General features: G+C 44.0%; 1 protein-coding gene across 2 annotated transcripts in view; it reads left to right on the forward strand.

The window, feature by feature from the left end:
* The window catches only part of clocka (clock circadian regulator a), a 51,002-nt gene that overhangs the window by 14,991 nt on the left and 8,100 nt on the right, over positions 1-27,911 (forward strand). Inside the window, exons 3-20 of one of the 2 annotated variants that reach the window (XM_034081705.2) lie at positions 14,107-14,336; positions 14,440-14,531; positions 20,870-20,929; positions 21,504-21,652; positions 21,736-21,827; positions 22,737-22,826; positions 22,976-23,096; positions 23,240-23,353; positions 23,435-23,553; positions 24,150-24,232; positions 24,807-24,913; positions 25,000-25,147; positions 25,249-25,324; positions 25,418-25,562; positions 25,661-25,761; positions 26,196-26,321; positions 26,802-26,963; positions 27,083-27,286. In XM_034081705.2, coding sequence (XP_033937596.1) covers positions 14,512-14,531; positions 20,870-20,929; positions 21,504-21,652; positions 21,736-21,827; positions 22,737-22,826; positions 22,976-23,096; positions 23,240-23,353; positions 23,435-23,553; positions 24,150-24,232; positions 24,807-24,913; positions 25,000-25,147; positions 25,249-25,324; positions 25,418-25,562; positions 25,661-25,761; positions 26,196-26,321; positions 26,802-26,963; positions 27,083-27,286 — 1,917 coding nt within the window. In that variant the 5' untranslated portion in view covers positions 14,107-14,336; positions 14,440-14,511. The remainder of the gene's footprint in view (positions 1-14,106; positions 14,337-14,439; positions 14,532-20,869; positions 20,930-21,503; positions 21,653-21,735; positions 21,828-22,736; positions 22,827-22,975; positions 23,097-23,239; positions 23,354-23,434; positions 23,554-24,149; positions 24,233-24,806; positions 24,914-24,999; positions 25,148-25,248; positions 25,325-25,417; positions 25,563-25,660; positions 25,762-26,195; positions 26,322-26,801; positions 26,964-27,082; positions 27,287-27,911) is intronic. The other variant, XM_034081706.2, reaches the window with a different exon arrangement.

Below are 27,911 nucleotides of genomic sequence, written 5' to 3' on the forward strand. Positions count from 1 at the left end.
ATTGAATGCGCATGTGATGCATATGATGTGAGGGTTGAATGGATGTTTGTGAACTGCAACCTACTGCTTAGTTATTTTTCTTATCTTGTCTTAAGTGTAAATGGACAGCAGACTATGAAATGTAGCTCCTTAAGTGTCTCTACACAAGTCATATTTGCAGCTTGACCATTATTATTTACTATTAAATATAACTAAAGCTTCTGAAGCAGCTCATGATGGGTTAAAATGTTTCACAGAAAAGTTTAAAACGTGATGAAGTAGAAGTCTTGAGTTGTTTTGATGATACTTGAGAAGTGTAAACAATATTCTGGACATTAGGTAGCATGATTTCTTAATTTAAGGTTAAAACACTATTGTAACTATGGCTGTAACCAACAAGTATTTTCATTATTGATTTACAAAAAAAAAAAAAAGTTTAGTCTGCAGTTCAGACAAAAGCAACAAGTCCTAACATATTAGAAACTAGAATGGTGCATTTCGCTTGATTGATGATTTATTAGTTGTCATACTGTCTCATTGTTTCAGCAATAATAACCACAAGTTTGAATATTTACTACAATGCATGTTTGAATGGGTCTTTTGAGGAGGCAGATCCTGGATCAGCTGTCTACTTCTGCATCATCATCATCATCATCATCATCTTTATTTAAAGAGACTCTCTTGGTCCATTATTACAAGACATACAACACTCAAATATATGCATGATGAATGGTGTTTAATTTAGGATCGTGCAGTGGCACGGTATGGAAGGGCTCTCTTTATCTGAGATGAGCTGCAGTCAATAAAGTGTGATTCTAACTTTGACACATTCATCTGTAGAGTATAATACATATCGTGCAAAGTCTTCCCGGACACTACAAGGCCATTAAGCGTCTTTGAGTTTCATGAAAAGCGCTATAAAAGTCCCATGTATTATTATTATTATTATTATTATTACTCATATAACGCAAAGTCAAGTTAAGGCCTTAGTTATTAAGGTTTCTAATGGTTCATACTTGCTTTACTGTTTATTGTAGGGACAACATGTTGATTCTTAATATAAGGCTAGCTGAGTAGCTGTTTAGCATAAATACAATTTTAAATATACCAGATTTAGTGTTGGTGGTGAAATACAGTATCAGTGATATATTTTGAAAATAGGCTCTGTCTGACAGGGCTGCGTGTCTAGTCCTTCATGATGCTTCTATTTTGCCGCCAGTACTCCTTCTGAACTCAAATGTCCTACTTGGCACCGGTATGAGGCCCCTGACCGACTTTCTTCTCCTCTGGAACAGGAGGCAGTCGAGGGGGCCCCTGCCAACCGCTGCTGCTAGCCCCTCAAACATTCCTGTCTGTGGGCTGTGGAGGGAAAAAGCAAAAACAAAGACCATTTTGTGCTGCTGGGCCTGTGGATGTGTGCTTTAAGAGGAAACACAGCTTGCTGCCTCCAGTCGAGGGTTTGGGTGGTACCGCAGTGTGGTGGGCCCTGTTGACAAGCTTGTTGTGGGTTTTAATACTTAAAGGGCAAGTGACCATGACATTATTAAAAACATCCATGGTCGATCTCACATCCTAGTCACGAGGAAACCTCTATGCCTATTTCTCTACCTTTGAACCTGTAACAAAAATCCTTTATTTGTTCTTCAATGTTACAGCAAAAGTGACAACATATATAAAAAGGCAAGCACAATATTTGATATATAGGCTGTGTTTGAAATCGCATAGATATTTAATCATTTCTATTTGCCTTCATAAAATACAGAAACATATACAATTGAGTGAAAGAGGGATTGTTTATTTACTATTCTTGCACAAATGACATTATGATCAATATTGTCTTGTGATGCAGAATGTACCTTTTGCTTGATTATACTTTAGTCGGCTGGTAATGGCATGTTTCATTTTTTATTTAGTAGGTGTTCGGCAGAAGATTTAGATTGAATTTGCAGTATGTGGTTTTAAACACTATCATATTCATGTTCTTTGTAGATGCTGCCTGGATGTGCACACCTAGATTATGCTTCAGACAGGATGTGAGACTCATTTATTCATTCATGTGTTTTTGTGTGACTTCCGCCTACCGGCTGTTAAACATCTGAATAATATTATCCTAGATATTTCCCACACTTGGGGCTCTGAATATAGTTATCATAGATATTTCCTAACACTTAGGGCAGGATTTGACCTTCACCTGTGTACCAAGTATGTTTTGCAAGAGGCTGTATTGATGTCTAATGTTCCAGTGATTTTAAATTGTAAACGGCCGACTGAAGTTACTTGTCTTTCTTGGAATGTTTGTTCAACACTGGGATATTTTAGAGCAGTGGTTCCCAAACGGTGTGCCGTGGGATTTTGTGACAACCATACATTATTATTGCAATATACTACACAAAAATAATTATTTTTTAATTTACTATCAGTACTTTGTAGGTTTATATGTACGTAATCTGCGCGACTTGCGCGTCCACATCTCCACGTGCAGTGCTGCATAAACATGGCTGAGTCAGCGATAACTTTCGAGGGGTGGAGGTATGCCCATTATTTTGAGTTCGTCCGAAGAATAGACAGGAATGTGACGGTGAGGTGCAAACTGTGTCCAGGCCAGATGCTGTTATCCACTGCTGGAAACACCACGTCAAACCTCAACAAACACCAGTAAAGAACACATGCTAAGGTGAAGCTACCGCACACGCTATTTGTTGTTTGTCACGTGACGTCGTCTGTTTTTCTTCTCTGTATTCCGGTTGTTGCCTGTTTTGAATGACAAATACACACTACCGCCGCCTGCTGGTAAGGAAAGTTATTGCCACTCACGCATGCGCAGTTCGTACGTGCTCGGCGAGTAAAGTAACGAGTTACTTTATGTAGATAGTAACGAAGTAGTGTAATATATTACTTTTTTAAAAAAAGTAATATGTAATATATTACATTTTTTTTAGTAACGACCCCATCTCTGGAGTTGGCGTTCTCTACTCTGATTTACATGAAGAACAACAGGAGGTCACGGCTCTCTGTTGAACAGGACTTGCGAGTTGCCCTCTCCTCAGTGCCACCAAGGATTACAAAATGCTGTGCGCCCCGACAGGCACATGTATCTCACTAATGTGTAAAAAATATTTACAATAGCACATGTTTCAATGCTGATTGCTGAAATGTTACATTTATAATTTGTAGTTCAGGACCATGGACAATGCAGCTTCCTTGCATTGACAGTTCTCTGTGCTGAATTTCTGCTGAGTTTACTTTGCCTCATTTTTAATGTTGTGACCTGTCTGGTTTAAATGAGTGTTGCTGCTTTAATGAAGCCTAATTTGATAAAGTTTCAAAATAATTTCTGAAATATTTCGTTAATAAATATTTCATGAGTAATATAGTTGTCTTTGTCACATTTTATTTGGCATTAGTAAATAAGTATGCACATTTACAGATATTTTACATGATATGAGTGATAACACGTGTTATAAGGGCTATTTTGCACAATAGGTGTGCCTTGAGATTTTTACTTGTCCTTTGGTGTGCCTTGGGCACAAAAAGTTTGGGAACCACTGTTTTAGAGGTTCACTAATCCCCTACTCTCGGGTTTCAGGGTATGACGCAGAAGAAAACTAATGAAGAAACTCAAGGGTTTATATGACACCAATTTAGCTAACCATGTGATACAAGCCCTACCAGACAGCTTCAGCATAATAGAAAAGCTTGGTATAGCAGCACAGTGTTTCCCCTATATACAAATAGCGGCGGCGCAGCTATTTTTGCTAAATCTTGAGACATTGCCACTGTATGTACTGGCAGGGCCGATTTTTGACATAGGCGCTGTAAGTGATGAAAGTGGGGGATGTTGGGCTTATCAGGCTGTTACGATTATTGTGTTATGTCACGTTTTGTATGTCTTGTTTTGGGTGTTTTGCTGTTCTCCCTGTCATGTTTTCCTCTTGGTATATTGTCTGGTCCTTTTCCCTGTCTTTTTCCTCCTGTTGTTAGTTTCCCTGGTGTGTCTAGTTGTCTGATTGTGTTCACCTGTGGCCCTTGTGTTTCTCCTCCCCTGCCCGGCTGTTTCTCGTCTTGTGATTACCCCTCCCTGTATTTAGTCTTGTCTCTTCCTGTGTTCAGTGTTGGTTCGTCGTTTGTCTGTGACTGTGTTCACCGGGGAGTGTTCTGATTGTCAGTGTGCCATATCCTTGAAATAAAGGTATTTTCAGTTTTTTCTGCATTTGGGGGCCACAGTTCTCAACAAGGCTCCTTTCAAGGACCCTTTCGCTGGGTCTTGTCTGGCTTTTGGAGGACCTCTGAGCCTCCACAAGGCTTCAAGGCAGCATGGAAGGAAACGCAAGGCCAGGATTCCAGCACCGGCAGCCATGGTTCCGGCTCCGGTCCTAGCCCCAGCAGCCATGTTTCCGGCTTCAGAACCAGACCTTACAGCCATGATTCTGGCTTCAATTCCGGCTCCAGAGCCGGCCCATTCAGCCATGTTTCCGGCTCCAGAACCGGACCTTACAGCCATGATTCTGGCTTCAATTCCGGCCCCAGCAGCCATGGTTCCAGACCCAGTTCTGGCCCCAGCGGCCATGGTTCCAGACCCAGCTCTGGCCCCAGCTGCCATAGTCCCATCTCTTGTCCCATCTCTGCTCCCTTCTCTAGTCTTTTCTCGAGTCCTAACTCAAGTCCCTTCTCTGGTCCCCTCTCTAGTCTCTTCTCGAGTTCCCCCTCTAGTCCCATCGCAAATCCCTTCCCAAGTCCCTTCTCTAGTCCCTTCCCTAGTCCCTCCTCAGGTCATTTCTCTAGTCCCTTCTCTAGTCCCTTCTCCAGTCCCACCTGTAGTCACTTCTCTAGTCACTTCTCAGGTACCAACTCTAGTCCCATCTCAAGTCCCTTCTCTAGTCCCTTCTCTGGTCCCCTCTCTGGTCCCCTCTCTCTTCTCGAGTTCCCCCTCTAGTCCCTTCCCTAGTCCCTCCTCAGGTCACTTCTCTAGTCCCTACTCAATTCCTTTCTCAAGTCTCTCCTCTCTCCTCTAGGCTCTCCTCTAGTCCCATCTCTAGTCCCATCTCCAGTCCCTCCTTTAGTCACTTCTCTAGTCCCTTCTCAAATCCCAACTCTAGTCCCATCTCAGGTTCCCTCTCGAGTCCCCTCTCCAGTTCCCTCTCAAGTCCCCTCTCAAGTCCCCTCTCAAGTCACCTCTCGAGTTCCCTCTCAAATCCCCTCTCGAGTCCCCTCTCGAGTTCCCTCTCCAGTCCCAACTCAAGTCCCAATTCAAGTCCCTATAAGTGCCGTTGGAGGTTCCGCTGGGGGTCCTGCCGGCTCCATGCTCTGTCCTGTTGGGGGTCCCGCCGACTACTCTCCTGCCGGGGGTCCTGCCAACCCTACGTCCTGTGCCGATGGAGGTTCCGCTGGGGGTCCTGCCGGCTCCATGTCCAGTCCCGTTGGAGGTCCCGCCGACTACTCTCCTGCCGGGGGTCCTGCCAACCCTATGTCCTGTCCCGTTGGAGGTCCCACCGACTGCTCTCCTGCCGGGGGTCCTGCCAATCCCGTGTCCTGGTCCTCTTCCGTGGGGGATCCTGCTGAGGCCTGTCCCACCAGCTCCGGGTCCTGCCCGGCCTCCGGAGCTGTCTGGTCTTCGCCCTCGAGCCCGGCCCCCTGAGAGTCGCGGTCTTCGCCCTCGAGCCCGGCCCTCTGAGAGCCCGGCCCTCTGAGAGCCGCAGTCTTCACCCTCGATCCCGGCCCCCTGAGAGCCGTGGTCTTCGCCCTCGAGCCCGGCCCCCTATGAGCCCGGCCCCCTGTGAGCCGCATTCTTCGCCCTCGAGCCCGGCCACCGGAGGGCCACGGCCTTCAGCCTCGAGCCCGGCCCCCTGACTTTCCCGGCCGCGGCCCTCGCCCTCATGCTCAGCCCCCTGAGTTCGCCCGCGGTGGCCTTCGCCCCTCCATAACCCCCACCTTGGACTCTGTCTTGCCCCCGGGCCGTCCGCCCGAGTCCCCCTTCTCGGCTTCTGCCTTGCCCCCGGGCCCTCCGCCCGAGATCCCTTCCGGGTCCTCCGCGGTGCTCCTGGGTTGTCAGCCCAAACCCGTCCTCCTGACCCCCTCCACCCACCCTGGTGGCCCTAGTTTTGTGTCCCTCCTCCGGTCCCCCTCCATCCACCCTGCTGGACATTGTGTTTTTGGACGTTTATTGGACTGTTTTGGTGTTTTAGGGACGTCTGGAATCCGTCCCTTGAGGGGGGGGGGGGGGTTCTGTTACGATTAGTTGTCTCGTCTGGCTTTTGGAGGACCTCTGAGCCTCCACAAAGCTTCAAGGCAGCATGGAAGGAAACGCAAGGCCAGGATTCCAGCACCGGCAGCCATGGTTCCGGCTCCGGTCCTAGCCCCAGCAGCCATGTTTCCGGCTTCAGAACCGGACCTTACAGCCATGATTCTGGCTTCAATTCCGGCTCCAGAGCCGGCCCATTCAGCCATGTTTCCGGCTCCAGAACCGGACCTTACAGCCATGATTCTGGCTTCAATTCCGGCCCCAGCAGCCATGGTTCCAGACCCAGTTCTGGCCCCAGCGCCCATGGTTCCAGACCCAGCTCTGGCCCCAGCTGCCATAGTCCCATCTCTTGTCCCATCTCTGGTCCCTTCTCTAGTCTTTTCTCGAGTCCTAACTCAAGTCCCTTCTCTGGTCCCCTCTCTAGTCTCTTCTCGAGTTCCCCCTCTAGTCCCATCCCAAGTCCCTTCTCTAGTCCCTTCCCTAGTCCCTCCTCAGGTCATTTCTCTAGTCCCTTCTCTAGTCCCTTCTCCAGTCCCACCTCTAGTCACTTCTCAGGTACCAACTCTAGTCCCATCTCAAGTCCCTTCTCTAGTCCCTTCTCTGGTCCCCTCTCTAGTCTCTTCTCGAGTTCCCCCTCTAGTCCCTTCTCTAGTCCCTTCCCTAGTCCCTCCTCAGGTCACTTCTCTAGTCCCTTCTCTAGTCCCTACTCAATTCCTTTCTCAAGTCTCTCCTCTCTCCTCTAGGCTCTCCTCTAGTCCCTTCTCTAGTCCCATCTCTAGTCCCATCTCCAGTCCCTCCTTTAGTCACTTCTCTAGTCCCTTCTCAAATCCCAACTCTAGTCCCATCTCAGGTTCCCTCTCGAGTCCCCTCTCCAGTTTCCTCTCAAGTTCCCTCTCAAGTCCCCTCTCAAGTCCCCTCTCAAGTCACCTCTCGCGTTCCCTCTCAAATCCCCTCTCGAGTCCCCCCAGTCCCAACTCAAGTCCCAATTCAAGTCCCTACTGAACCGCTGGGGGTCCTGCCGGCTCCATGTTCTGTCCTGTTGGGGGTCCCGCCGACTACTCTCCTGCCGGGGGTCCTGCCAACCCTACGTCCTGTGCCGATGGAGGTTCCGCTGGGGGTCCTGCCGGCTCCATGTCCAGTCCCGTTGGAGGTCCCGCCGACTACTCTCCTGCCGGGGGTCCTGCCAACCCTATGTCCTGTCCCGTTGGAGGTCCCGCCGACTGCTCTCCTGCCGGGGGTCCTGCCAATCCCGTGTCCTGGTCCTCTTCCGTGGGGGATCCTGCCGAGGCCTGTCCCACCAGCTCCAGGTCCTGCCCGGCCTCCGGCGCTGTCCCGCCAGCGCCTTCCTGCCCGGCCTCCGGAGCTGTCTGGTCTTCGCCCTCGAGCCCCGGCCCCCTGAGAGTCGCGGTCTTCGCCCTCGAGCCCGGCCCTCTGAGAGCCCGGCCCTCTGAGAGCCCGGCCCTCTGAGAGCCCGGCCCTCTGAGAGCCGCAGTCTTCACCCTCAATCCCGGCCCCCTGAGAGCCGCGGTCTTCGCCCTCGAGCCCGGCCCCCTGTGAGCCGCATTCTTCGCCCTCGAGCCCGGCCACCGGAGGGCCACGGCCTTCAGCCTCGAGCCCGGCCCCCTGACTTTCCCGGCCGCGGCCCTCGCCCTCATGCTCGGCCCCCTGAGTTCGCCCGCGGTGGCCTTCGCCCCTCCATAACCCCCACCTTGGACTCTGTCTTGCCCCCGGGCCGTCCGCCCGAGTCCCCCTTCTCGGCTTCTGCCTTGCCCCCGGGCCGTCCGCCCGAGTCCCCCTTCTCGGCTTCTGCCTTGCCCCCGGGCCGTCCGCCCGAGATCCCTTCCGGGTCCTCCGAGGTGCTCCTGGGTTGTCAGCCCAAACCCGTCCTCCTGACCCCCTCCACCCACCCTGGTGGCCCTAGTTTTGTGTGCCTCCTCCAGTCCCCCTCCATCCACCCTGCTGGACATTGTTTTTTTGGACGTTTATTGGACTGTTTTGGTGTTTTAGGGACGTCTGGAATCCGTCCCTTGAGGGGGGGGTTCTGTTACGATTATTGTGTTATGTCACATTTTGTATGTCTTGTTCTGGGTGTTTTGCTGTTCTCCCTGTCATGTTTTCCTCTTGGTATATTGTCTGGTCCTTTTTCCTGTGTTTTTCCTCCTGTTGTTAGTTTCCCTGGTGTGTCTAGTTGTCTGATTGTGTTCACCTGTGGCCCTTGTGTTTCTCCTCCCCTGCCCGGCTGTTTCTCGTCTTGTGATTACCCCTCCCTGTATTTAGTCTTGTCTCTTCCTGTGTTTAGTGTTGGTTCGTCGTTTGTCTGTGACTGTGTTCACCGGGGAGTGTTCTGATTGTCCGTGTGCCATATCCTTGAAATAAAGGTATTTTAAGTTTTTTCTGCATTTGGGTCCTGCCTGCTTCACTCACCGTAACACAGGCGCTCACAGCCAAAATGCGAGCGTGGGAGCGAGCGAGGTAGAGAGAGAGAGGGCGCACCGGTACCGGCGCTGTTGTTATTAGAATCTGGTGCTAGCTGCGCTAACGGATATAAGAAGTAGATCTTTCTACAACCAGGGTGGAGGAGAGCTCTCCTGTCAGACTGAGAGGCTCAGTGAGGTAAAGGACTCTCTGAGCAGGGGTGGGGAACCTCCGGCCCCCGGGCCGTATACGGCCCGCGAGACCATTTGGTACGGCCCTCGAGGTAATTTATAAACACACGCAAAAAAGAAAACAAATTAAAGAAATCTAGACCACAAAAAAAATTAAACAAGCGAGTGCCTGTTTTTCCTGGCCAAGGTCAGGGTCCTTGAACACAACACAAGCCTAACGTGTCATCACGTGGTATATGTCTCGTCTGACAGGGGTGGAGTTCTGCCGGAGAGCACCAGAACGCCGCTCCGGGCCGGGACTTCACAAATTGCAGTACCCATAAGGAGCCATAGGCTACACATGCCGCAGTTTTTGCGTGGCTGTGTCTTTAGTTGAGAGCCCAGTGGTGATCTGTTCATCTGTCATACTGATCATACAGTCAATAACTTTGTTGTTGTTATTAGCATCTGGTTAGCTAGCTATGCTAACGAATAAGAAGCTTTTTCTACAACCAGTGAGGTAAAGGCACCTCTTTATATGATCATTATAGTTATAAAAAGACAAAATAAAGGAAACAGGTATAAAATACTATATGACGGTAAACAAAAGTTCTTATTAATAAACAAGAATACAGTTTAAAAGGGGAGTGATTTGTAAAATATCCATAAAGAAAAATAAAATCTGTTTACAGTTCTGTTTCATATGGATGTTGAGAGATGTATCCATAGATCTCTTCATTTTGCTCTCAAAGTGCACCAGATTGATGCTTTTAACTTCAATATTTAAAAAATAAATCTTCCCGGGCGAGCATGGGACCCGCCTAGAGGAGGTTAGGTCCCCCCCGACTTAAATCATGTTCACATGGATAGGAAACTAAATACATTTGCACACATCTTGTGTCCATATCTTTCTGTTTTGGTGGTCATGCCACAACTGTGCACGTGCATGCATGCACGAGTCATGGTGAGATATCTGGATTAAGAGGTTGCTTTTTCTTTGCACAGCATGAAAGAAAGGCCAAATGAATGGGCTGATATTTTTAAGCAGAGGTCAATAATTTGTACGGCCCTCGGAGGATGTTCAAAACATTGAAATGGCCCTAGAGAGCAAAAAGGTATCCCCATCCTTGGTTTAGTTAATTTTAGTCTAAGTTATCTCAGTGGGTCTCAAACAAATATGTGTTTACAAATTATGTAAACACATATTTCCAAGGCACTCCTTTATCATTATTAGGCTAAATAAAAACAGGTTTGAAATCATTCCAATGTATACTATAGGACAGTAAACCAAAAATATCGTTTAAAGTTGGAGAGATACAAAAATATGCATGAATAAATAAATGTTAACTAGGTAAAATAAGATATAAATGAACAACTAAAATAAGTTACATTTATTTGTTATTGGCTATGGTAGGTTATTGGTTTTGTTCACGTACTTATTTTATTATTAAAATGTAAACCGATCTTTTTTATATGGGTGTTTTAGAGTTGTACCCCCTAGATCAGGTCTCTAGTAATCGTGTGCTCAAAGTTCACCAGATTGAAGCATTTTACTTGTGGGTCCCAATCCTGGGGGCATACCCCCGGACCCCCCTAGAGGATGTGACGTCCACCCCCCAATTAAAACATGTTCATACAATACTGAATACATTTGAAGCCATTTTGACGTATATGACCTATGTCAATAAGTTTCTGTTTTTCTAGTGTATTTGTCTTTTGTAGAGATTTTTCATTTATTCTTTATATATAAAATCTCGCCTAGGGCAGCAAATTGTCTAAAAGCGGCTCTAGTACTAGGCCTCAAGAGCCTTTCTTGTGCTGGCAGACACATAGAAACAAATTGGCGGGGCGCCAATTTTAGTGCACACACTAAAACATTCCACGCGCTCCGCGCTCACATTATGCTGGGCCCACGTGCCTTAGCACCGCTGCTATGACTCCATCCTAGGGGAAACACTGCAGCATATTGGTTATAAGGGATGCATCCTGATGAATTTCAAAGAGCTGTTTGAGGCTTTATCCTGCATCTGTATTGTCAACTGCTGGTCCAGCCTTATGAACAAGTAGTTCCTTCCAACATTAAACAGGTTTTCTAATATGCAGTGATATTATCCTGTCCTGTGTGGTGTATGAGAATAGTTGTATACCTGCTGGTGGATATTAAATACTGGTCCTTTGGTAAACATTTGGATTATCATCACAGGGTACATTTTATGTCACCTTAATGAATGTCTGAGCCTACATATTTTTTTTTTTAGCTCTTTTTTTTACTCTCTCAGTTAACAGTGTCTCTTAATCCAATACTAGAAATACTCCCTGAGAATCTGCTTCATAATACAATAACAATGGGAGGGATTGGTTCTGTCTAATTGATGCAGAAAGCAGGCCACTCCATCAGAAAATACACATTAATGTTTACATGACGAGGATGCAGAGGTGCCATTGTTTTACATGCACAGACTTCAAACTTTAGTCTAATAGTTCTCAGTGTATGATGAAGGAAGTGCGATCTGTGCAGGAATTCAGCCAGGCTATTTTAGCTCCACACGGTGAGGCTGGTTGCCATGGTGTTGCCCATTAACACTGTTGCTGTGCTGGCTTCTCTGCACCGGGTGTGGAGGGGTGCAGCCGGGTGCGTGATGAACAGCGCCACAGATCCACTTCAGAGTGACTCATTTCCTCACAGCTCTGCTGCCCTACATCTCAGTATGTGTGCACACACAATATCAACAGACCTTCAACTGTAAACAATAGGAACATTATTATTAAAAAGTGTTTTCAGTCTGTGATTTGATGTGTGTCAGGGTGAAAAACACTTGTGTCGTTGTTTTCATTTGAATACGTCTGTGCTAGTCTATATGGTTGACATTGTGTACTGTTGACATTTTGTACGGTTGACATTATGTTTGGCTTTAAAATGAAAATTGGCTGTTTACATGTCGGGCGCTGTTTCCTTGACGCCTGTGCCCGCGACGCCTGTGCCCGCTGAGGCTCAGGGAACACCAGGACGCCTTTGTAAATAATGTGAATACATAGGGAAATCTGATATGCAGACAGTGGGATGCCATACTGCCGTCTTTTGTGAAGGAGCCATCTGTGTAAAATGTGTGGCTTTAAAGGATTTGTGTTGCCAGGGAGCGCAGTGTTATTAGTAAGAGCATGAAGGTGTTGCCTGTGGAGCTGTGATTAAGTTAGATTGGAGGAGGAGGAAGAAAGTAGGTCATTGGGCCAGCAGGTCAGTGAAGCGAGGATGACAACACAGTTATACAACCTCTGCTCACCCAGTTATACACTCACTCTGCGCTACTGCTGCAGCTGCTGATGGTACACTAGTGTCAACATTTTCCTTCCTCCTTGTATTTTGCCCTCATTTCAGTCAGGACCAGTTTCTTTTTATATTTTTTCCGTCTGCTTACCAGCTAGCTTGACTTTTCAAGATGCATAAATACTGATACTCTCTGGTTCAGAAGGTAAATCTGTGTAGAGAAAACTCTGTACTGAAACTCTCCACTCACTTTACTATGTTGCTGCAAAGGTTATTTGGTTTCTTGTTTTGACAAAACAGTCATCTCATATAAGTCACCCGTCCTTTGAATTTGTGTGAAAAGAGTCTCATGCAGTCAGAAGTAAAAATAACACTGCATAGCTGGAGGTCAATGGGCTGCAACAGAACCTACTCCCTGTCATTTTTTCCTTTGCATGTTTTAACCATAGACAACATGAAGGTGTTAATACTTCCTTCATGTTAAAACACACGACTGCTTTCCTTGTTTTGTTGAACCTGACTGTAGGTTCTGTTTAAATAACAGTATACATGCTGACTGTGGTTTAATTTACACACTGATCCCTGGTCATATTTTATGAATTAAAATATGTATTCACATTAAAAAGTATTTCAGAGGCCAAATCATTCATTGACACATTGACAGATCTTTTTAAAACATATTATTTTGCTTCTCAAACTGAGACAATAAACTTGGGTACTTTTAAATAATAATAAAAAAGGAAAATAAACAAAGCATTAACAATAAACACGAATAAAGACACAGTTCCACAGAGAAACGGAGTGTGTGTGGAGTTGCTTGGTTTCGTATATTTAGGACCTTGAACAAGATTGTGTTATAATGCCAGTTATATCAATAAGAGCAGGTGGGTTTTATGCTGTTTGGCTTAAACAGATACTTCGCTAAATAATGTATCTCCATATTTGTATATATTAGTTATTATACCTTAAGCATAAATCCCTAAAATAGCTAAAACTTCAATACAATTTCATTCGAAACATTTGTACTAATAAAAGTGTTATGTGTACCATGATACACTGAGAGGAGGGATTTTCTCACCGACACAAAAAGGCCAAAAACCCTCCCACAGGTTCTGGCGGTAACTGGTTTATGAAATAAATAGGTCAAATATTTTATGCTAGAGATCCAGTGGGCCTTCTCATTTTAATCTGACAATCTATTGTAGGCCTACCTGCGCAATAACAAAGAGTCAGGAGAGAGGAAGAATACATTTCTCTCAGAGATGTGCAGAATCTATGACTGTGATGTGGTTTTGTTTTCATTATGTGTCTGCCTCATCAGCATCCAGGGTAATACACAAGAGGCAATAGTTTAACTTTAAAAGCAATATTCACACCATCAGTAGTTGCATTGAGCCATCACATGAGGCTTCATTACTTTTCTTACAGCGTCCTACACTGACCACTGCGATTTGAAGTGGGTGACAATGAATGTGGCTCTACTGCCCAACTGTACAGAATATAGTATGTGTTATTTTTAATATTATACCAGAGTATTTCCAAGATCTTATGGTAAAAAATGATAAATAAACTAACTTCTAAACACAGTAAGACTAACATTTTACAAACATTTTACGTTTCTATCCAAAATATGGGGGCTGTACCCAATAGTTGTTTTCTCAGCACTTTGGTGGAAGTGTGCTTATTCCTGCCCTGCTGTTGGTTAATATTATATGGAGACAGTAATAGAGGACACAATGCTGCCCCCTATTTCTTTGGAGCATGTGGCTTGAAAGCACACATCCCATCTTTAAAAGAAAGTGCATTTTCATTTTTGTTTTAAATTGACTCAAACTGATTCATCACTTTATTTAACATGTTAATACCGCCTCCCAAATTAGACAGCTTCATATATGTGGCATGGTTATAATAATCACATTTTATCTGCAATCTTTTCGCTGCTTTGATACCCTGCAGTCTTCATGGCTGGCCTGATGGACATTCATCTTGTTTTAGTATTTTATTACTGACGTGTGTGTTTTTTTAACACTTTCTTATAGACTCAGATGTGCCATGAGCCAGTCTCACACCCAAAGCAGAAGAAAAACTCGGCTCATTGAATACTTCTTTTTGGCTGTTTGCCCTCTGATTGAGGAAGTTTTCAGTGACTCTCCTCCAAGACTCACAGAGCACCACCACCCCCATCACCACAGTGTGTCCACCCACACCCTTCTTTCATCCAGCAGCAACTTCCTCATTCTCTTACAGGACTGGCTGTACTGTCAGTAAGGTGAGATTTACTTTGACAATCTGACATTACTACTGTTTTCAATCACTGGGAAGAGAGGAAGCTGGTGCATGTTCTTACCGTGTGCTGTTTATTTTCCTTCAAGATTCTTTCACAAATGTCTACCTCACGATTAAAAGACCCCTCTCCAATACTGCGACCCTGAACAGGATACAAAATGACCTCGAGCATTGACCGGTGAGTTATGAGTTACCTGCATTTGGCTTGGCTTTGTATTATTGTCTTTTTTTTCTGATCAACAGTACAGATTTTGAGATAAAATTATCTGTGTTTTTTAAGTGCTGCGTTTGACACTGTTGACCACAGCATATTACTAGACCGTCTGGAAAACTGGGTGGGACTTTCGGAAACAGTTCTAAATTGGTTTTAATCCTACTTAAAGGACAGAAACAACAATCAAAGCTGATTAATAACGGTATCTAACTTGAGTTTTTATCATATCAAAAACCTGTTGAAATGCTACTGTTATTTTTATTACGCATCGACAGCCTCCAGGAATGCTTCTTTCACAACTTCACCGTCTTTGAAAGACTTCATGTGTTTCGCAAGAACGTGACTGACACGTTAAGATGCTATGGTAGCAGCCTTGCTCTTGTTGTTGGGCCTGGTGAAAATGGACTGCTGTGCATTTAGCTGTCCTTTCAGGCCCCTCCCCTTTTGGAGCGTAGGGCAGAATTAGGAGGGAATTCCGTCTCGTAGCGTTTGTGCACTGTTTTGAAATGCCGCTCCTAAATTACCCTTCTTCGATAAAGCCACGCTCGCATTGCAGATGAGACAGATGGACTTTGAATTGGAATAGATACAAAAATAATCATCCTCCCACTCGGAGTGAAAATTATATATGTTTTGCTTCTGCCATAATTGCGGTCTTGTGTGTCTGTGCGGACTGTCACTCCTGTTACGACGCTGAAGTTGGCTTCCGATTCAGAGCATCCGATTCGGCAGTTAAGGGGAAAGTTAAGGGACATTTAATTTACAGCGCTGAGCGAACAATCCTCCGTGTTTTAACCTCTTAAATCGCTGCAAAGCCGATTTATTTGGACTGGATTATCCCAGAGAGTTTAAAGATTCTTTATAACACAGTTTGAGATTTGTGAAACCTTTATTATATTTGTGAAAATACAAAAAGTGAGATTTCAGTGCTTTTTTCACATGTAGACCAGATTAGACCAGGTCCTGATCTAAAACCACTAGACCTAGACTCATCAAATCTGGACTGGATTATCCCACGGAGGCTAAATATTCTTTATAAGACAGTTTCAGATTTGTGAAACCTTTATTCTATTTGTGAAAATACAAACAAGGGAGATTTCAGTGCTTTTTTCGCATCCTGACCACATTAGACCAGGTCCTGATCTGAAACCACTAGACCTACACTCATCAAATCTGGACTGGATTATCACACAGAGGCTAAAGATTCTTTATAACACAGTTTGAGATTTGTGAAACCTTTATTCTATTTGTGAAAATACAAAAAGTGAGATTTCATTGCTTTTTTCACATGTAGACCACATTAGACCAGGTCCTGATCTAAAACCACTAGACCTAGACTCATCAAATCTGGACTGGATTATCCCACGGAGGCTAAAGATTCTTTATAACACAGTTTGAGATTTGTGAAACCTTTATTCTATTTGTGAAAATACAAAAAGTGAGATTTCATTGCTTTTTTCACATGTAGACCACATTAGACCAGGTCCTGATCTGAAACCACTAGACCTAGACTCATCAAATCTGGACTGGATTATCCCAGAGGGTCTAAAGATTCTTTATAACACAGTTTCAGATTTGTGAAACCTTTATTCTATTTGTGAAAATACAAACAAGGGAGATTTCAGTGCTTTTTTTCACATGTAGACCACATTAGACCAGGTCCTGATCTGAAACCACTAGACCTAGACTCATCAAATCTGGACTGGATTATCCCAGAGGGTCTAAAGATTCTTTATAACACAGTTTCACATTTGTGAAACCTTTATTCTATTTTATCTCATGAACCTGAATTCCTTTAACATCTCTTTCATTTTTTTGTTTGCTATGAAACAGTATTTAAGATACGAAAACTTTGTAGATAAAGAATTATCACCTAAATGAGGAGCATACACTTATTTTTATTTATGTATTCATTTGTTTAACAGGGACAGTGCACATTAATTAACATTCCTGTAAATGTGCCAGAGTTAGCCAAGAGGCTATCATCTGTTGTCCCTGGATAGATTTTATAAGTGAACCTAAAACAAATTTCATTTAAACAAGTAAATACAATCAAATTAAAACATGCAACATACATTACTGGAATACTTAAATACAAAGACAGAACAATAAAACAAAACAAAAGAACATGTTGTGACGACCCCTTCTGCCTGTCTGTGCTCCCTGCCTTGCTGTCCTCTGGCAGGTACTGGGAGTGTTGTCCTGTTTGTGCCCTGCTTGCCCAGCTGGGAGGTTCACTTTCTGATCCTGATCCTGGCCTTCCACCTGTGTTTCTGTTTTCACAAATAAAATAAAGATTTCACAAATCACAAACTGTGTTATAAAGAATCTTTAGACCCTCTGGGATAATCCAGTCCAGATTTGATGAGTGTAGGTCTAGTGGTTTCAGATCAGGACCTGGTCTAATGTGGTCTACATGTGAAAAAAGCACTGAAATCTCACTTTTTGTATTTTCACAAATAGAATAAAGGTTTCACAAATCTGAAACTGGGTTATAAAGAATCTTTAGCCTCTCTGGGATAATCCAGTCCAGATTTGATGAGTCTAGGTCTAGTGGTTTCAGATCAGGACCTGGTCTAATGTGGTCTAGATTTAAAAAAAGCAGCAAAATCTCCCTTGTTTGTATTTTCACAAATAGAATTAAGGTTTCACAAATCTGAAACTATGTTATAAAGAATCTTTAGACCCTCTGGGATAATCCAGTCCAGATTTGATGAGTCTAGGTCTAGTGGTTTTAGATCAGGACCTGGTCTAATGTGGTCTACATGTGAAAAAGCACTGAAATCTCCCTTGTTTGTATTTTCACAAATAGAATTTAGGTTTCACAAATCTGAGACTGGGTTATAAAGAATCTTTCGACCCTCTGGGATAATCCAGTCCAGATTTTATGAGTCTAGGTCTAGTGGTTTCAGATCAGGACCTGGTCTAATGTGGTCTAGATTAAAAAAAGCACTGAAATCTCCCTTGTTTGTATTTTCACAAATAGAATTAAGGTTTCACAAATCTCAAACTGTGTTATAAAGAATCTTTAGACCCTCTGGGATAATCCAGTCCAAATAAATCGGCTATGCAGCGATTTAAGACGTTCAAACACGGAGGATTGTTCGCTCAGCGCTGTAAATTAAATGTCCCTTAACTTTCCCCTTAACTGCCGAATCGGATGCTCTGAATCGGAAGCCAACTTCAGCGTGTACTCCTGTTGACACGGACAACGTTAGCGAACTAGTGCACTGCCCACTGCTCACCAGCCACGCCCCGACACATGGGGTCACGCCGGCCAATCACAAAGCTTTGATGCGTTCAAGTGCATTATTCTGGCACAGGAAAGTTATGTTACAGGACATTAACGATAACACAGAATATTGTTGTTCTATTTTTAGACACATCTCGCGATCGACTGGGAATCTCCCTGCGATCGACCGGTCGATCGCGATCGACTGGTTGGGCACCCCTGGTCTACATGCTACCACTGGCTCAGATAATGAAAAACAACAAAATAAGTTACCATAGCTATGCGGATGACACACAAATGTACGTAACAATTTCACCAGGAGACTATGCTCCAATTCAAACACTGAGTAAGTGCATTGCACAAATCAATGACTGGATGTGTCAGAACTTTCTCCAATTAAACAAAGATAAAACTGAGGTAATGGTTTTTGGAGCCAAGGCAGAACGTATAAAAGTTAGCGCTGAGCTTCAGCCTGCAATGTTCAAAACAACAGATAAAGCCAGAAATCTAGGTGTAGTCATGGACTCTGACCTGAGTTTCAACAGTCACATTAAAACAGTTACTAAATCAGCCTACTATCACCTAAAGAACATATCTAGGATTAAAAGACAAATGTCACAGCAGCAACTCCACAGTGGCAAAGCCCCGGAGGTGGATGAGATCCGCCCGGAAATGCTGAAGGCTCTGGGTGTTGAGGGACTGTCATGGTTGACACGTCTCATCAACATTGCGTGGAAGTCGGAAACAGTACCGAAGGAGTGGCAGACCGGGGTGGTGGTCCCCCTTTTCAAAAAGGGGGATCAGAGGGTGTGTGCCAATTACAGAGGCATCACACTACTCAGCCTCCCCGGGAAAGTTTACTCTAAGGTACTCGAAAGGAGGGTCAGGCCGATTGTCGAACCTCAGATTGAGGAGGAACAATGCGGATTCCGTCCTGGTCGTGGAACGACGGATCAGCTTTTTACTCTCGCAAGGATCCTGGAGGGGGCCTGGGAGTACGCTTATCCGGTCTACATGTGTTTTGTAGACTTGGAGAAGGCGTATGACCGGGTTCCCAGGGAGTTACTGTGGGAGGTGCTGCGGGAGTATGGGGTGAGGGGGTCTCTACTCAGGGCCATCCAATCTCTGTACTCCCAAAGCGAGAGCTGTGTCCGGGTCCTCGGCAGTAAGTCGGACCCATTTCCGGTGAGGGTTGGCCTCCGCCAGGGCTGCGCTTTGTAACCAATCCTGTTTGTAATATACATGGATCGGATTTCGAGGCGTAGTCGTGGGGGGGGGGGTCTGCAGTTCGGTGGACTAAGGATTGCACCACTGCTTTTTGCAGATGATGTGGTTCTGATGGCTTCATCGGTCTGCGACCTTCAGCACTCACTGGATCGGTTCGCAACCGAGTGTGAAGCGGCTGGGATGAGGATCAGCACCTCCAAATCTGAGGCCATGGTTCTCAGCAGGAAACCGATGGACTGTCCACTCCAAGTAGGGAATGAGTCCTTACCCCAAGTGAAGGAGTTCAAGTATCTCGGGGTCTTGTTCTCGAGTGAGGGAACAATGGAGCGTGAGATGGGCCGGAGAATCGGAGCAGCGGGAGCGGTATTGCAGTCGCTTTACCGCACCGTTGTGACGAAAAGGGAGCTGAGCCAGAAGGCAAAGCTCTCTGTCTACCGGGCCATTTTCGTTCCTACCCTCACCTATGGTCATGAAGGATGGGTCATGACCGAAAGAACGAGATCGCGGATACAAGCGGCCGAGATGGGTTTCCTCCGCCGGGTGGCTGGTGTCTCCCTTAGAGATAAGGTGAGAAGTTCGGTCATCAGGGAGGGACTCGGAGTTGAGCCGCTCCTCCTTTGCGTCGAAAGAAGCCAGTTGAGGTGGTTTGGGCACCTAGTTAGGATGCCACCTGGGCGCCTCCCTAGGGAGGTGTTCCAGGCACGTCCAGCTGGGAAGAGACCAAGGGGTAGACCTAGGACCAGGTGGAGGGATTATATCTCTTCGCTGGCCTGGGAGCGCCTTGGGATCCCCCAGTCAGAGCTGGTTGATGTCGCCAGGGAAAAGAAAGTTTGGGGCTCTCTGCTGGAACTGCTACCCCCGCGACCCGACCACGGATAAGCGGGAGAAGATGGATGGATGGATGGATGGATGGATGTCACAGCAGGATTTGGAAAAACTTGTCCATGCCTTTATCTTCAGTAGACTCTACTGCAATGGTGTCTTCACAGGTGTCACTAAAAAATCTATTAGAAAGCTGCAGCTGATTCAGAACGCCGCTGCTCGAGTCCTCACTAACACTAAGAAAGTGGATCACATCACTCCTGTTCTGAAGTCTTTACAGTGGCTTCCTGTGTGTCAAAGAATAGATTTCAAAATACTGCTGCTGGTTTATAGGGCACTGAATGGTTTAGGCCCAAAATACGTTTCTGACCTACTGCTAAATTATGAACCATCCAGATCTCTCAGGTCTTCAGGGACTGGTCAGCTTTCTGTCCCCAGAGTCAGAACTAAACATGGTAAAGCAGCATTCAGTTATTATGCTCCAAATATCTGGAACAAACTCCCAGAAACCTACAGGTCCGCTGCAACTCTTACTACTTTTAAATCCGGGCTGAAGACTTTTCTTTTTGTCGCTGCTTTTAATTGAACTATTCATATCTTAGACTGCACTGTAACTTTTATCCATGTATTTTTTCTTTTTATGTTTATTTGATTATCTTTTCTTTTTAATGACTGATTTTAGATGCCATTTTCTTAATGTCTTTCGTTTTTTGTAAAGCACTTTGAATTGCCTTGTGTTGAAAAGTGCTATATAAATAAACTTGCCTTGCCTTGTGATGTTACGTACTTCATGACGATTTAAGGCAATCGCCTATCAAAATTGCCATTGGTTGATTTCAATTCAAATATCTAGTTGTCTCAGCCGCATTAGATAGTCACTTTTTGGGATACTGTGTCCAGTTGCCTGCTTTAACATGAAATTTAGGATTAGGCTGGGGCTCTTAACCCAGTGTTTAAAATAGATGAATAGAGAAGGAGTATAAGAGTATCTTCTTCAACTGTTGTTGTATTTGCCCTGCAGGGATGACAGCGGTATCTTTGATGGGTTAATGGAAGAAGATGAAAAGGACAAAGCTAAACGGTACGATCCCTTTGGATTGTGTTGAGATCAAAAAAAGCTTCATGTTACTTTTTAAATCATGAATCTTAAATCATAGAGTAATTATACATCAGATGGCCTTAGTTCCTAATATAGTTGTTGTAGTTAGAGTTTATTTGCACAATATAAATACAGTTGGGGTATTTTAGAGCACTCGCAACAAGATAGCATTGCTAATGTAGCTCTGACCAATGCCCAAACTACTGTAATACATAAAGACAAAACCTCTTCTTACTCTTTTTCATCAAAGTCTGTTTATTGTGTTCACATTATGTCACAGTTTAAAACAAGTCTATCACAAGATACACATGTACCAGACAAACAGAGCTTCATGTGATACATTTCAGACATCCATAAAAGGGCAATAAATACAAATACAAAAACGTACCAAGATATTGGTTACATTGTCATTCGGTCCAGCTTCCATATCCTACACAAAGGTTACACAAAGCTGCTTAAAATGACTAAATAAACCCTCTGGCGTATACCTAATCCTCCCCAGTTTAAGATGGTACACAACATTTAAAGTGTGTTCTTATTCTTATTCTACCCACAGTGTGTCCCGTAACAAGTCTGAGAAGAAACGCAGAGATCAGTTCAATGTCCTCATCAAAGAGCTGGGCACCATGTTGCCGGGCAACACCCGCAAGATGGACAAGTCTACTATTTTGCAAAATAGCATCGACTTTCTGCACAAACATAAGGGTAAGCAGCCGGTGTGTGATCAAGATTCAGAGTTGTGGATCACACCCTTCAGCTGAACCTGTTTAATGTTTTATGTCCACCAGAGATCGCAGCTCAGTCAGAGTCAACGGAGATCCGACAGGACTGGAAGCCTCCTTTCCTCAGTAATGAAGAGTTCACTCAGCTGATGTTGGAGGTGAGCTAAAAAAATATATGACTGGGCAATATGGCCAACATCCTTTATCCCAATATTGGTAATTCCATATATATATATACATATGTACATGTTTTCTGGTAATTAAATATTGATTCTTTATTGGAAAATCCGATGGTAAAACCTATTTTTGTATAATCCTTTGTTATTTAAATACTTTTTATTTTATTTACAACTTTACTGCAAAATGAAGTGAAATAAAATTATATATAAATATATATATTTCAATCTATACCCTGACTATGTTTACATGCATGGAGTCCAGTTTTAAAAGCCACAATCTTCAAATAATTTTCACTTCAGATTTTCTGAGAAATTTGAGTTAAAGGTGGGGTAGGTAAGTTTGAGAAACCGGCTCGAGATCGCTAGAATTTGAAAATACACAACCGGAGAAAATCTGCCACTTCCTTATAGAGCCCCTCCTCCAACACACACGAACGCGCACATGACCAATGAGGGCATGAGATAAGTTTGTGCCCCGATGGAAGGCTGACAGGCAGGTAGGCCATCCAATCAGTTTAGCCGGCCCGGCTAAACGGATTGCGGCTTCTACAGATGAAATTTTTTTATGGATTTTTTGTCAAAGCACTTAAAATATTCATTGCTATCGGGATGTTAAGAGCATTCCATGGAATATAACAAAAAGTGTATCTCGAGCCGGTTTCTGAAACTTACCTACCCCACCTTTAATATCCACTTGTTATTATCATTTCAGAAGACATTGTTGGGTATTGTGACATCTCTGTATATATGATTTTATCATGGTATCATTCCCTTTGTAAAATCCTAAATTATCATTTGTTATTATTGCCCATCTTTAACTAAACGTGGAATGCTGTAGTCTTTGCATTTCCTTTTTTCTAATTCAAGAGTACATTTTGTTTCTGTCAGGCGTTGGATGGATTTTTTCTTGCAATTATGACTGATGGAAATATCATTTATGCCTCTGAGAGTGTGACGTCCCTACTTGAACATTTGCCTGTGAGTATAACGTAAATCAATAATAACGTCGTAGACTCAGTATCACATTTTCATAATATTTAAAATAGCGCCACCTGTTTAATAAAGTTTTTCTGTGTAAAGCAACTCCTGCTCAAAGATGTATTTGTGATATTTTACATGTGTTACAGTCGGATCTTGTGGACCAGAACCTTCTGAACTTCCTGCCCATGGGGGAGCATTCAGACGTGTACAAGGCTCTGTCCTCTCATAGCATGGAGGGAGAGACACTGACGCCTGAATATCTGAAAAGTAAGTAGAATATTTGACTTGCATTGTGGAATTTACATTTGTATTATTCAACTATTATATAATTGTAATGTATATGTAGTCATCCCAAGTGTCAATTATTTCCTTTCATTCTTTCTATTTAATACTGGGATGTTTTTTTCCAGCAAACAATCAGCTGGAGTTCTGTTGCCACATGCGCCGAGGGACAATAGACCCCAAAGAGCCCCCTGTGTACGAATATGTCAAGTTCATCGGAAACTTCAAGTCCCTGAATAATGGTAGGTTACATTACAATTATTTTCTGAGCTCTGGGCTGTGTTTGCTAGTCGTAAAGTTTCTGTTATTTTATTTGTCCCCAGTGCCTAACTGTGACAGAAACGGTTTTGAAGGAGTGATCCAGAGATCGCTTCACTCTGCTTATGAAGATGGAGTGTGTCTGATAGCAACTGTGAGGCTGGCCAAACCACAGTTTATCAAGGTAATAATCATAAACCGTTATTCCACTTCACACTTCTCCTTTCATCGGTTAAAACACATTCAGTTTCACACTTCACGGTTTGAATTGATTAATGAATTTAATTAGAAAATAAACCACCGGCAATGCTTGCCCCGTCACTCCATGCAAACACATTTGGGCTCCTGTAAACCATTAAAGGCAGTGCCCTGTTGACTTGAAAAACACTGTATGGTCTCTTTCCCATTGTGTTAAATCTTTTGTTCAACTGAGTTAAAGAGCTGCTCTTGATTTGCGGTTTATTGGTCCGAAATTAAGTGGCATTGAGTTTGGAATAAAGATTAAACAATACCCCAAAGTATTATGGAATGAAGGTTCTGGCACTGAAATCATGACAGTGGTTCCTGTATGAAAGACATAATGGAAATGTATTTAAACTTGTGATGCTAGTAAGTAATTCTGGTTAACAATGAACACAGCACTTTAGGAGAATGTGAATGCTTATATCTACCTCCTCAGACTGACATTATTTCCTACATCTTAGAATGTAAGTATTTATCTCATGTATTTTTAGATACATGTTAATAATGTTAAAATAAATTCCCCCCTTTCCCTCACAGGAGATGTGCACTGTAGAGGAGCCAAATGAGGAATTCACCTCCAGACATAGTTTGGAGTGGAAATTTCTCTTCTTGGACCACAGGTACAGATATCAAACAGTATCTTTGTTCCAGTTTGTTTTTCACTGTGTTTTGCTGTTAGAAAAAGGACAGGTCTGTGATAAAGTCAATGAGTGATTCCAAAGCTGCTTTTAATTGAGCTGCTCATACTCACACTACAGTATGCCTTTTAGTCATGTATTCTGTACCTGCTGTGTTTATTTATTTATTTAATTTCATTATCTTTGTTTATGCCTGTTTTTAAATGCCATTTAATTATGTATTTATTCTGTATTTGTTCTTAAATGTCTTTTTGTTTTTATTTTGTAAAGCACTTTGAATCGCCACATGCTGAAAAGTGCTATATAAATCAAATTGCCTTGCCTTGCCTTATATTAAATGCATATGCTGTAGTGAAATGTCAATGAAGCCACTTCACAATCTTCAAAGCAATGTCAATTCTCCGTGTTGAGATTGTGTCCTTTGTAGTTTAGCACTTCCAGCACTTCCAATATCATTTCTATCCCCATATCATTTTAATTAAAATTGACTATTTTTCTGCTCCATTTTTTAATTAGGGAAATATTCATTGCAACAACATTGTCTGTGTTTCTCCAGAGCTCCACCCATCATAGGTTACCTCCCATTTGAGGTGCTGGGTACATCAGGATATGACTACTACCATGTAGATGACCTGGAGACACTGGCCAAATGCCACGAACACTGTGAGTACATCTTTTTCAGGCATCACTAAAATATATCAGCTTCTTTTGAGCTTTTAATCAAGCTCCCTTTCCGTGTGTTTCTCTAGTAATGCAATATGGCAAAGGAAAGTCCTGCTACTACAGATTCCTCACCAAAGGGCAGCAGTGGATTTGGCTTCAGACTCACTACTACATCACCTACCACCAGTGGAACTCCAGACCAGAGTTTATTGTCTGCACACACACTGTTGTAAGGTACATCAAAGATTTACCCGGAGATTTCTACATTTCTAAAAGGGGGAAAAAAATAGAAAAACGCATAATCTTTATACCACATTCACTGCCTTGTTCTACAGTTACGCTGAAGTAAGAGCAGAACAGCGCAGAGAGCTTGGAATCGAAGAAATACAACCTGAGATCACAGCAGACAAGGTGAGACTTGATTGATTACTTGATTTTGGATCAGTAATCTGTGACAATGATTTGCATGGAGACCCAGATCTGACTTTCCCCCTCGCTTCACAGCAGTCCCAGGACTCAGAGTCTGAGTCCCAGCTCAACACTACCAGCCTGAAGGAGGCTCTGGATCGCTTCAACCACAGCCGGTCACCTTCGGCCTCGTCTCACAGCTCACACAAATCCTCGCACACCGCTGTGTCTGACCCAGCCTGTAAGCACGCTCTACTATTTCTGTGACTGAAACTAGTTTATACCAGGTGGCCTTCTCGTTTTTTAAACCTGAGAATCCCGTTTATGTTTCCCTCTCAGCGTCGCAGGTGAAGATTCAGGGAGACAGGAGTACACCAGGGCGCCAGCCTGTCTGTGCTGTGGAGATGACGTCAGTGCGAAGATCATCCATCAGCAGTCAGGTCAGTGAAGGACAAAGTCTGTAAAAGGGCTTTAATTAGTGGACATTTACGTGGTACGTCCACACGACAGCGTCGCGTTGAAGCTTGCCGGTGGGCATGTCTGGTGCGCGACCAACAACCAATCACATGAATCTCCCGCCCCGGACACACAAGCACGCGGTTTGATTGGCTAATGCTTGTACTGGCATATGATTCGATTGGCTGGCGCTTCCGTCGACGCTTGAACCGAGCAACGGAGGCAAAGCGACGCGACGGAACCACAATGCAGTTCGGCAAAGATTGACGTCACCCCATTCAAAGTGAATGGGAAGCGTCTCCGTTGAAGCATGCGACGCTGTGGACGTACCGTTAGGGAGAGATCAAATGCTTTGTATGGAAATGATCTTCATCCAATTTTTTTCTGGTGTTTAATGTTATGTTGTATGTTATTTCAGCAGTCGATGAGCTCCCAGACTACAGGACAGAACATGGCAACATCCGTGGTTTCACAACAACAGCAACAACAGCAACAACAACCACAGCAACAGCCTCAACAGCAACAAGTTCAGATCAGTGGGCAGGTAAGATAACTATCTCAATTGTTTCAATTCTTAATTCTCAACTATTCAGACAGCTTTTCCGGCACCTTTTTATAGTATGCTTTGGTTTAAGTAAGAAAAAACTGGAGGAAAAAGTCAAGTGGAGTTGTGCTTTGGGCTTCTCTGATAAATAGGGCTGTGTATCAATGAAATGATTTCATTAACCAATTCCGATTATCAATTAATTTCGTAACAAATATTTTATTTATCCTCATAACATTTCTAGTGCTCTGTTGCTAACATGTATTTGCAACCTAAATGTGATTTTAAAAATGTTTTTCAAACCAAATGTATAATGGATTTCGATCAGTAATCTGTGACAATGATTTGTAAGTGCCATTTTGGTGCCATTGAATCACTGTTTAAAATTGCTCCTCTTATGCTATGCTAGATACATGCATTTAAATCACCTCAGCCGTTACCATTTAACCTCCCTCTGTGTCCCGTGTCATTGTACTTCAGCAGGCCATGGTGCAGTTCTCCAGCCAGCTCGAGGTCATGCATAGCCTGAAGGGGCAGCTTGAGCAGAGGACCAGGCTGATCGAGGCCAACATTCAGCGGCAGCAGGACGAGCTGCGGCAGATCCAGGACGAGCTGCAGAGAGTGCAGGGCCAGAGCCTGCAGGTGAGACTGGGGAGAAGTGTTGTTGCTTTGCTGTTTTTCTTTTGTTCTTTTAAAAATGTATTTTCGGTTTGGGTGGAGGATTTTGCTGTTGTAGTAAGAATCGTTTCTGCATGTCTCAGATGTTCTTGCCGAAAGGAGCTGGCGGACTGAGTCTCAGCTCTGTTCAGATGGCCCAGGGGAGCGCTGTGCAGCAGGGCGGGACCCTCAGCATGCAGGGCCAGGTGGTCTCTGCAGGACTTCTACAGAGCAGCATTCAAACCCAACATGCTGTTCAGCCCCAGCAACAAATGCTGCTGCGGGAACAGAGCACAGCACTCTCACAGGTCTGACAAACTAAACAGTTCTCATTCATAACACTCCGTTCGATGTCTCACTATGGGATGCGCCTCATCGCGGAGCAAACAGAAGCATCAATCTCATTACGCCAATCCTGATTGGCTGGTGATCTTGACGTCAGCGTCAGGGAATCCACCCCCTGGGAATCCACCCCCTATAAGTAGCTTGCGCTACGTCGCATGCGTCATTCAAACACCTCTTCTCGCTTCAGAGCACATCTCTTTGGTAGCCGGGCTAGCTTAACGGTTCACAAACTGAACCCAAATCAAAATTTCGGTCGACGGGCGCTCGCCGGCTACCCTTCCTGCTTCGCAAGAAGACTGCTAATATTAACACACCAGTTAGTATTATAATCGACCTCGCCGTTTCTTCCTCGGGAATTAAGGTAAGGTTTTGATTTTTTCAAGCTAGCAACACACCTGTTGCTAGCTTGCTTTCCCTCACTACCGACACCACGGTAGCGAGGAAGTTTTTTCTTTTCTCTTTCTCACGGAGGAGGAAAGGATTAAAGAATATTAACACACCAGTTAATATTCTTTGAGAAAAAAGACCTACACCGTCCTTTTTTTCTCCGGATTAAAGACAGGTTGGTAACACTTTTTTCTCGACGAC

Source organism: Pseudochaenichthys georgianus, chromosome 4 (assembly GCF_902827115.2).
Source record: "Pseudochaenichthys georgianus chromosome 4, fPseGeo1.2, whole genome shotgun sequence".
Classification (NCBI taxonomy): Eukaryota; Metazoa; Chordata; class Actinopteri; order Perciformes; family Channichthyidae; genus Pseudochaenichthys; species Pseudochaenichthys georgianus.